The 11096-nt window shown below is 51.3% G+C and overlaps 1 protein-coding gene across 1 annotated transcript; it reads left to right on the top strand.

The window, feature by feature from the left end:
• The first annotated feature begins 1692 nt into the window (after positions 1 to 1692).
• Positions 1693 to 7754, top strand: LOC100772326 (homeobox protein Nkx-6.1). Its single transcript, XM_027388526.2, has 3 exons — positions 1693 to 2362; positions 3944 to 4116; positions 6317 to 7754. Exons 1-3 carry the CDS (start codon positions 1693 to 1695, stop codon positions 6566 to 6568), a joined length of 1095 nt encoding a protein of 364 aa, XP_027244327.1. The 3' UTR covers positions 6569 to 7754.
• Positions 7755 to 11096: the final 3342 nt, after the last annotated feature.

Genomic DNA, 11096 nt, shown 5'->3' with positions numbered 1-11096 from the left:
GAGGGGATTAAGATCATCTACAGGCTTAAGGAGCAACAAATTAATTTACACAATTCTGGAAGAGCCCAGATGGCCTTTAATTAATCCCTTCAAAGAAGGAACTCGGCCGGGGATGTGCCGGCTGCCTGCACCATTGGCTCCGTTTCGCAAGGGTCCAGACACCATTCGAGGTGAGGCGCCTAGAACTGGTAGGGGAAGTAGGAGAGGATGACGTGAGCTGGTGTGGGCGGAAGGGACGAACTTAAACCTCTTTTCCATAAAAGGGTTGGCTTTTCATTATTCCTCTCTTTAAAAAGTAATACCCTCTTCGTCCCTGCTCCCTCCTCCCCTTTTCCATTTTATTTTGCACAATTAATTGAGCCGGACCGCTGGCCCCGGGCTGGAACCACTCTTCTCGCCAGGTCCCTCCCCTCTCGGTTCCGCCCAAAGGACGCTGGGGAGGGGACTAGGCGGGCGCGGCCTTACGGCTCCCCAGCTTCAGCCAATCAGAGGATGTGGCGCTCTCTGGTGGGCGTGCCCCAGGATCGAGGCCAGGCAGAAACTGAGCGCTATTGGAGGCGGTGGTTACGCCCAAGACCTGCGCCCAGCTCCTCGGTCCCGCCCCTCAGAGCCGCCCCAGAGTGACGTCCCTGAAAGTTCTCATTTTGGCCCCCCACCGCCCCTCCCTTGCGTCCCCCAGCTAAAGAGAGGCAGGGAGGGGTGCAAATGTTTTATTACCTTTGAGAGCTTCATCCGAACTGTCAGGCCCGGAGGGAGAGAGGAGAGAAGGGAAGAGCCGCCGAGAGGGTCAGTTTGGCCAGAGGACAGGGCTTAGAAGAGCGAAGCCTGGAAAGCCAAGGAGAAATGCCAGAGAGGCGAGAGGAAGGCGGAGAGTGAGAGCAAGAGAGGGCGCCAGGGGGGTGGGGCGGCCGGTTTCCAGCAGCGGACGGACGATCAGAGCGGGAACCGACCCGTCAGCCTTTTCACACTTAGGGTTGTTTTTTCTCTCTCTTCCTTTTCGTTACCGCTATTCGGGTGCCGCGTGGGCCAGAGGGGAAGCAGGCGCGTGGGCGCGCCAAGTCCCTAGGCCGCCGGAGCAGTGGCACTACCTTTTCTGGCGCACTAGCGCGGGGTCCGCGGGAGGGTTGCGCTCTGTCCCTTGAGCGAGTAGCGGCTAGTGCGAACCAGCTGCGCTGCGGCGAGCACTGAGCGTCCGAGCAGGATTAGAGGCGCGCACCGGGCGGAACGCGGCACTCTTTGAAGCTCCCCAAAGAGGGCGAGCCAGCCCCCCAATCCTCCTACATCAAAGTGTGCGCTCCGTGGCTCCCCGCGTTGTTGCAAACTCTCGGGGGCCGGCCCTGGGCTTGTTTTGGTGATTTCCCGAGGGGGTGGAGAAGATGAGAAGTAGAGCACTCTGAGCCGGGAACGAGGGATAAGCGCCGGCGACCGAAGCCGGGACTCTCCGAACTAAAGCAACTCCGAACCCGCCTGCACTCCCGCCGCCCTCGCCCGCCGCGGCCTCCCGCGGGGCGCTTGGACATTTCTGCTGCGCTGCTCGGACAGCAGCTCCCAACGCCCCCGGCCTCGGCTCAATTGGCCGGTCGCCTCCGAGTGAACCGAACCACACTCCACTCGCCCCCGGCACATCGGGCTCTCTTGAGCCCCGGCGGGGCCACCGGCCTGCGCGGCTGCGGGTTCGGGCCTGGCTGTGGGATGTTAGCTGTGGGGGCGATGGAGGGCCCCCGGCAGAGCGCGTTCCTGCTCAGCAGCCCGCCCCTGGCCGCCCTGCACAGCATGGCCGAGATGAAGACCCCGCTGTACCCCGCCGCCTACCCCCCGCTGCCCACCGGGCCCCCCTCTTCCTCCTCGTCCTCCTCGTCCTCATCGCCCTCCCCGCCTTTGGGCACCCACAATCCAGGTGGCTTGAAGCCCCCGGCCGCGGGGGGCCTCTCGTCGCTGAGCAGCCCCCCACAGCAGCTCTCAGCCGCCACCCCGCACGGCATCAACGACATCCTGAGCCGGCCCTCCATGCCGGTGGCCTCAGGGGCCTCCCTCCCTTCTGCCTCGCCCTCGGGGTCCTCTTCCTCCTCTTCCTCGTCCGCCTCCGCCACCTCGGCCTCTGCGGCCGCCGCCGCCGCTGCTGCTGCCGCCGCCGCCGCCGCGTCGTCGCCCGCTGGCCTGCTGGCCGGCCTGCCCCGCTTCAGCAGCCTGAGCCCGCCACCGCCACCGCCCGGGCTCTACTTCAGCCCCAGCGCTGCGGCCGTGGCTGCCGTGGGCCGGTACCCCAAGCCCCTGGCAGAGCTGCCCGGCCGGACGCCCATCTTCTGGCCCGGGGTGATGCAGAGCCCGCCTTGGAGGGATGCACGCCTGGCCTGTACCCCCCGTGAGTACAATCGCGGCTCGGGGCCCTGCTTTCTATGCCTGCTCTTGGGTAATGCACCCTAGTGTGCCTGCGGGTCGCTCGGCCGGGCCTCCTGGCCATCCCAGTAGTTGGATAGTACCAGAACTGCAGAATGTTGTCTGGGCCTGGGCGTCTAGCAAGGGATGCACGCTTCCCTGAGCTCCTAAAGTCTCAGGCAGGCCGCGGCTCCGCGGGAGAGCAAGTGTCTGGATAGGAAGGCAGCGCAGTGGGCGAGTTTTTGTCTGGGCTGTTCCTGAAACTGAGCAGCTCTGGGTTAGAGTTGGAAAGCGGGAAAAGGTCTCAGCACCCCCGTTTTTCAGGCTCTTTCTTGCTAACCAGAGCCTGCTAACCGTTCCTTCAGTAGCCTGGCCGGTGTTTTCTGCAAACCGAGAGGGTAGGTAGGTCAACCACCCACCGCCCCAGGAAAAGCAGGCATTTGCAAGCACACCTCCTCCGTTGATGTCTCCAGCTCCCGGTTTTTTGCTTTTGTTTTGTTTTGTTTTGTTTTGCCATCTCCGCGGCACACCCTCAGTACACAGCTAACCTGCTGAAGCCGTGCTGGTGGTTCCCAGATTGGGGCGAGGAGGTGCTGCGAGGCCTGGGCTTTCCCAGGGTCCTGGGCAAGTTGGACCTGGGCTCATTGAAGAGGCATTTTGACACTCAGTGGCCTAACACAAGAAAGGAGAGGTGGAGAAATGTGACATGTAACAGAAGGAGCTCCCAAAGACTTTTTCTGGGTCAAGCCAATGGTCCCAAGATCTGGGTAGTCGTGGACCACAGCTCCTAGAAGGCTCCTAGCCCCCAGATGGCGTCCAGGGCCAGGCTCAAAACCTTTTCTCACTCTGTTCTTTGCCGGTGACCAAGTTCCCTAAGTTAGTACAAGTCACTGGACCTCCTTACTTGGGGCTTAGTGGCAATAACTTTAGTAACTGAGGGAACCAAGTGAGGTTTTCTTCGGAAGGTGACTCCTCGGGGTTATTGGGGTGTCAGGGACATGTATCAGTGTTGAATATAGGTATCGCCAAAAGCTGTGGCCCTCTGTCCTCTCTTCCTCCAGCTGGCAGCGGCCTCAGACTAGGGGCCTGTTAGCTCTCAAGTGTGCAAAGCACAAGGAGCCGTTTGTTGCCCAACACAGGTTAGGGAACTGACAGGGCGGGGGGGTGGTGGTTATAATATAAAATGAAAACTTGGTTACCTTCATACCAAACTACTTATCTTCCATGCTCACAGGGACTGACCCAGGAGGCGAAGGTGACCTTTCCAATGCATTACTGCTTAGTATAAGGGTGTGTGTTCCATTTTAGCCCTGCACTCCTTAGCAGTGGCCTACCGAGCTATTTGGCACTGTGGTTAAGCAGAAAGTATTTACTGCTGCCCCAACCTCACCTGGCCTTGACAAAAGTAATGGGTATGAGCTGGCAAAAGGAAGAGCTGGGCACGAATAAACGGATACTACCAAAACACAGCTTTGCTAATTCGCTCCTTATTCCCGCCCTCCTTCCCCATGGGGCACTGTAGCTGCTTGTCCATTCCCTCCCTTGTTATGATATCGGTTTTTTGCAGATCAGGGATCCATTTTGTTGGACAAAGATGGGAAGAGAAAACACACAAGACCCACATTCTCTGGCCAACAGATCTTCGCCCTGGAGAAGACCTTCGAACAAACGAAGTACTTGGCAGGGCCAGAGAGAGCTCGCTTGGCCTATTCTTTGGGGATGACGGAGAGTCAGGTCAAGGTGAGTGGGCCTTTGACACCTCCAGGGATAGCGTTCCCCGACGTGCACATGTGCATGTGTGTGTATGTGTGTGCCTGTGTGCGCGCGTGTGTGTGTGTGTGTGTGTGTGTGTGTGTGTGTGTGTGTGTGTGTGTGTGTGTCACGCGCACGCTCCTGTATTTTCCCTCTTCCCCAAACTAACAATCCGGATGGAGGTGGGGCTGCGCTCCGAGGAGCCTGGGGAGAAGTGGGGAACTGAGGAGAGGTTTGGGGGTCGCACAGGCCCTGGGGTCTTTTGGAGGCAAACTGTTGAACAAAAGGAATCAAGTCTTTGCCTTAGAAATTAGGCTAATCTAGACTGCAGCCTGTGCTGGGGAGACTTGCCTTTATCTGAGAATAAAAGCATTAAGGAAATAGCACAGATCGCGCCGATTAGAAAGCTTGATTTGTTTTATTTGTAAAGACACTCCAGCTTTTGTTTGTCAATTCAGGCTCCATTAGATATATGATTTCCTAACGGAGATCAGCATGACGGTGCTTCTTTATTAATTTGTAGATTAAAGGTAAAATGAATACAGTGGAACTTAACACTGATAAAACTTGCTTTTGGCTTAGATGAAGATGATGGTTTTGGAATAGTAATTTTCCGAAGGAGCTGACAAGATTTTCAGTGTACTATAGGGTTGAATTCTACTTAAAGCAAGTTTATCCACAGAATTAAGATGCTGCAGTTTATGACAATTTGCAAGTAAGATGTCACCTTGCTTATAATTGAGTTGTCTACTTCATTTCTAGGGAATTAAATTTTAGAAATCTGTCCCTCAAAATAAAGGGATTGAACCTGTTGTGTAAATTCCATCTGATGGTTTACTGGTTTTCTGTGTTCTCTTTGTCCATTTCAGTTTGTTACACTTGTTTCCTGTGTGTGTGTGTGTGTGTGTGTGTGTGTGTGTGTGTGTGTAGGGGTCTGCTTTCTATGTTGTTTCTCACTAAAGAGCAATATCCTCAAGCCTGTAACTTAGAGTTATTTCCCTGCTAGCCAAGCATCACACAATATATTTCTTTTTTTCACATAGTATATTTCAATGGAGATTTTTCATGTGGCCATTAGAAAACTATCACATTTGAAATTATTTTGCAGTGGGTGACTACCACCTTAATCTGGAGGTCTTCATTTGTCACCATAAATATGTCCATATGGCCAGAAGTGAATTATTATAGCAATATAAAGAAAATCACTTTTCTTAACAATTCTAATTCCCTGGATAAAATACATAACAGATCAGGAGCATAAAAAGAGGGCAATTCAAAATGTTTAGAAAATTGGTTGTTTATTTCCTGATTCTAAAGATGACCCATGTCAAACCCATGTCAAACATCATGAACAGGTGAACTTATTTGTATTTCAAATGAATGTCTTAGTCGGGAGGAATATTACACTAATGTTTGAAAGAACAGTCAAGACCATAATAAAAAATAATGTCATGGGCAACCTTTCAATTTAGAAATAGCTAGTAGCATTGTTTTAACTTTGGTTTTATGAGCAACATGGAGGACGGGGAAAGAAACTCAGCACCAGCCCCACCGTAATAATTCTGACTGAGCGGTTAAATATTTGCATGCCTCTGTGTGGGTTGCTATGACTAAATTGAAGTTGTCATTTTACCAGAAAACTTCGGAGCAGATATCTTAAGGAGAGGGGGGGATTGACCAACAAAGTTAGTGGGGGTTCAGGCCTTAAATAAGTGAACAGTCAAGTGCTCAGAAAGTGAGAAACACAGTAGAGATAATTGGATTTAACACTGTGCTCTTCTGTACACGTTATGGGGGCACTCTTGTTGTTTGAAACTTCTTAATCTACGAATACAGTTAAGGACTAAAATCTGCCACTGCCGGAAAACTGAGCAAGTTTTCCGTTTCCAGTTGGAATGTAAGAAAGCAAGTTTATTTTTAGGGAAACTCGTCCCAACTCTTGTTTTCACTCTTTTGGAGAAATGGCTTACTGGCGGCCCCAATGCTCTTGTGTTACTATCGCTATGGCAACGGCGGTGGGTTAGTGAGGCCACCAGTCTGACTTTGACGCCTGGACCCCCGGGGAGGGGCAGGGGACGACGGCAAAAGAGGGTGGCGAAGTGGGAGCCTGGGTCTTCCGGCGCTCAATTCGCCCCGGCCCTGCCTCTCTTCCCTCCTCTCCTCTGCCCTCCCCTCTCTCGGAGCTCAGGTCTGGTTCCAGAACCGCCGGACCAAGTGGAGGAAGAAGCACGCGGCTGAGATGGCCACCGCCAAGAAGAAGCAGGACTCGGAGACCGAGCGGCTCAAGGGGACTTCGGAGAACGAGGAGGACGACGACGATTACAACAAGCCCCTGGACCCGAACTCTGACGACGAGAAAATCACGCAGCTGCTGAAAAAGCACAAGTCGAGCAGCGGCGGCCTCCTGCTGCACGCGTCCGAGGCTGAGGGCTCGTCCTGAGCGCCGCCTGCCCTCCCGCAGCGCCGGGATCCTGGGCCACCACGACCGCGCCCCTCAGCCGGTCACCCCCCGGGCCCAGCACCGCGGCTGCTCCCCGGGCCTTTACTATTTTCTAAGATGTACATATCTATTTTTTTAACCTAGAAATCGTGGCGGGGGTTGAGGGGGATAGGACGGCGCGTTGACGAGAAGGAAGGGAGCCCGCCGAGTGCACTGCGTTAAAAGCCCGCAGCCGAACCCGCATCCCCGCGGCTCCCCTGGACCCTTCCCACCCGCGGCGTCAGGCACCCCCTCCCCCGCCCCATTCAGGCTCGGTCCCTTGCTCTGCGGCCCCTGAGCTCTGGGGTCCTGTTAGTGAAGAGTCCACAGCCAACGCCTGGTGGGAATCTCCGAGCCACGCAGGGTGTCTGCCACCTAGGGAAAAAAAGGGAGGCCCTACTGCCCGCAACTGCTTTGCCCACTAAGTCACCCGTTGAAGGCTCTGTGTAAATAAATCGTGAGTCACACTGACTAGAAGTTACTTTATTGTGAATATTTAAAATGTAAAATGCTTTTTGGAATTTGGTATAAAGAGATGGACCTTTCCTCCTGTTGGTTTTAAGAGCTATTCGCAACACTTGGCCGCCTTTCATTTTAACTTGGGTATCTTAGAAAAGAATGTCACCGCCATCCCCAGACAGACACCTCCCGTCTCACCCCCTCCTCAGGCTCTTTCCCCTTCACCAATTCTTACTGCCCTGGCAGACCTCGCTGGGCCCCCAGGACAGCCCCAGGTTCTCCGCCTTGCCCCAGGACTTGAAGCCTGAAATTGCAGAACCCGCAAGCTTCTCACACCAGCTTCTGGGTTCCCTTCCGAAATTGCACAGTCGTTTGTTGCTATTTATTAGTGATTTAAAGAAAATATTGGGGAGGGAGGGGCTACACTACCTTGTATTTAATTTAACTCCTTTCTGATAAAAAAAATGCGTGTTAAAAGTAGATGATGGGAATTGTTACAAGCGCTCTGGGTCAGAACATAAAAATTCCATTTAGTTGCTGTAATTAAATTCGAAGTGTTTTTGTATCATAAGAAATACTATAGAATATGTAAATTGTTTTCTTTTTAAGCTAATAACCGTGATATATTAGCCTCTTTAACATTTATTAATTTATACGAGGAATTCGGTTTGTAAAGAAAAGGCAGCCCCTTCGCCAGACCCGTGAAATGTAATATGCACTTTCTGTTTTAAAGGATAAATCTAATTAAAAACAGTGACAAAAATAGTTTGAAGACGTCTGTTGCTTTGAATGAATGGGTACAGGTCACCTGGCCTCATCAGAGATTTCAAATAAGTCTAGAGGAGCACGCGCGCGCGCGCGCGCGCGCACACACACACACACACACACACACACACACACACACACACACACACACACACACAGTGTGTTACATAGGCTTCCTGGGTAAAGTTACATAAGCTTCCTGGGTAAAGAGTTCCTCCTCCTCCTCCTCCTCCTCTCCTCCTCTCCTCCTCCTCCCTCCTCCTCCTCCTCCTCCTCCTCCTCCTCCTTCTCCTCACCACCACCACCACCATCACCATAATCAGCGGCAGCAGCAGCATCATCTCTATCATCCGTTCTTGGGAGAAATCACACCTACCCCCTGGAGCAGAAGGGTGGAGAAACAGCCCCTTTATCAGAGCTTACTGGGAAATGTCTGGTGGATGTTTCTGATGTCTCTTCCTAATTTTTTCCCACTTTGCCAGGAAGTCCCCGGGGAATGTGGGAAGATCTCATCTCCTTGTATCAGGGGCAGGTTCCTCAGGCAACCCCCCCCCCCCCCGCCCCATGATTCAATTAGCTGAGGGGGAGCAGGGAGCTGGGCGCTGCCCCTCAGCGTTAGTCACCTAGCCCAATGCAGAAAAGTCCAGAGCTGCGAATTCCCCCAGCACTACAGTGAATAGAAGGAAAGCCTCTTTAAGTGACCTGAGCTGGCAGCCTTTAGCATTGCAGACACAGTACCCCAAGCTTCTGGGGGGGTTGTTAATAAGTAGTGTTGGGTTGGGGGGCATAGGCATAATTTGTTTTTGTTTTATTTTCAGACACTCAGTTACAGGTCCAGGGAAATATATTTTTCTCCTTAGTGATGTAGGTTAATGAGCTTGTGTCCAAAGGAAGACAGAAGAGAACAAACATTTTTTAAAACATCCTTTTCTCCCCAGAAGGTTGGGATGGCTAATGGTAATTCTTGTGATGTATACTCCTGATGGCATGGTTCAGTGGAAAAGAAGGAAGGAAACCACCCCGTTTTATAGTCTCCAGTTTGCAAAGTTCTCCAGAAGTTTCAAATGCATTTTGGCTTCTGTGTTCTCAGCAAGACTGAGGTATTCATCCTATAGAGAGGCAGCTGGGTTGCTACTACTCTGCTGGCGTGATGGCCGGTGAAGCCTAATTGTGAACAAGCAAGAAACCACCCCTCCCCTCTATTCAGTGTTTCCCTCTTCTCCTTCCTTTCTCCTTCTTTCCCTCTTCACTGTTTCCAGTGTTTTATTATCTCCCTTGTGCCTTTCAAATTCTTTCCCCTTCTTTGTCAGTTTCCCTCCCTCCCTTCTCCCTTGCCCCCCTTCTTTTGCTTCTTTTTGAGAAAGGGAACAAACAAGCTTGCTACTTTGCAACAACACTTTATTGAAATATAAATTCTTCTCTCACTGTACTCTTGTCAACTTTTAACCTCTCCCCTGCATGAAAAAAATAAAAGCTAGGAAACAAAAGGAAAGTTCACACTACAATTTAAGACATTGTTTCTGAATAATGATAACAATAACTAATAGTGGGAGAAATTATATAGTAATAAGAGTCATGGAAAACTTTTGAGTAAGACTGAATGTGTTTCCCAGGAAGTAAATCATCTGAAGACTGACAGTGTTTATTTCAGGTCGAACTTGTGGAGAGAGGCCTGTCACAATTGTCTCTGCCTCTGAGCCTTTAGATGTGAACATATGGGGGGCACTGTGGCCTCCACTGTACCCCACCCCCTAAGTTGGACATGGTGGGGAGAGTTTCTGCAGGGAGCTGAGCTGATGGCCCCAGGCTCTGGGGCCATGCTGCACTGGCATTCACTCTTTTTTTTTTCCAGTTGACTGCAGCAGTGACTTGAAGTTTCCAGTTAATTTATTTCCATCCCAAACTCCAGTTGGCCACGGATTACCATTGGCCGCATACAGCTGGTAGGAAGGGAGAAATAGGTGGGAGGGTGTCTCGTGTACTTTCCTTTATCTGGGTCAGTTTGGTTTCTATGTATATGTCCTAAGATCAGCTTTCCTAAAAGTTAGTGTGGTGGAGAAACCAAGGAAGCACTTTTCCCCGCACAAGCAATGAAGAGGAAGAATCCTTTGGCCTTTTTCTTTGCTTTGTTAAAAATGTTATGGTATTAACAACCATGAGCATCCAACAAAGTCTGCCACCAGCCTTTACAGCTAGAGAGCTCCATGACTGAAAGCCAAAAAAGCCTCAAGCGACTTGACAGACCACTGCTTTTATAAGTGTAGAAAACAAAGAGGGAGGTGCCTGAAAGTGAGGGTACAGTGTTTTGATTTTTATTGTATGTGTTTCTTTTCTTAAAAAGGCCATTTGAGGGATGGGGCTATGCAATGGAAGGAAATAAGCCATTCTCTTGCTCAGTTCTCTTTCATACAAGCTCAATTTTGCTTTTTGGCGATTAATTTCTCCTTTGGGTTACATTCAGGATTCTGAAGTCAGGCCCATATGCTTTCCTTCCAGAAGCTGGGGAGACTTTGCCAAGCTTGTGAGCATTTTAATCCACTTTTCTTTTCCCTATTGAGGACAGTGGGGAGAGAGCATGCAGGAGGTTTGTTCTGGAGCCCTGCTCTTTTTGGACATACTGTATGTTCTATGTCACAGAGGCTAAGGGTGCCTTTGAAATCTTCCATCTAGGGTCAAGAGATGAGAATGGTAGTAAGCCAACACTAACTTGGAGAGGTCTCTCTCCCCTTCAAGCTAGTGGAGGGGACTAGAAATGCAGACACACACACACACACACACACACACACACACACACACACACACAGAGAGAGAGAGAGAGAGAGAGAGAGAGAGAGAGAGAGAGAGAGAGAGAGAGAGATTCCACTTGGGAACTCCTAGCACTGAATAGCTTGGAGAGACAGTGGCTCCTTTGTGAACCCTCAACAATGGGGTGGTGTAACAACAACAGAGGTAAGTGTTGATTTCATCTATAAACTCCATCTTAGGCTAATTTGAACAGCTTTCTCTGCTTTCAACACCCCCCCCACCCCTTTACCACACACACACCCAGACAGACGTGCAGGGGATGCTCCACCCCCCTCCTCAGGACCACTTTTTCTTTTTAAAGACAGTTCTTCTGTACATCCCCCCCACCTCGTCAGAAAAGTGCTATTTTGTTCCTGAAGTATTTGGATGGCTACTTCAGGGAAGGATGAATCTCCTCCCTGGTAATGCTTCCCCTCCCTTCCCACCCACCCCATCCCCTTCCTTCCTCCTCTTCCCTTTC

This window comes from Cricetulus griseus, assembly GCF_003668045.3.
Source record: "Cricetulus griseus strain 17A/GY chromosome 1 unlocalized genomic scaffold, alternate assembly CriGri-PICRH-1.0 chr1_1, whole genome shotgun sequence".
NCBI lineage: Eukaryota > Metazoa > Chordata > Mammalia > Rodentia > Cricetidae > Cricetulus > Cricetulus griseus.
Note: the sequence above shows the minus strand (reverse complement) of the source record. Positions and strands in the feature narration are given on the sequence as shown.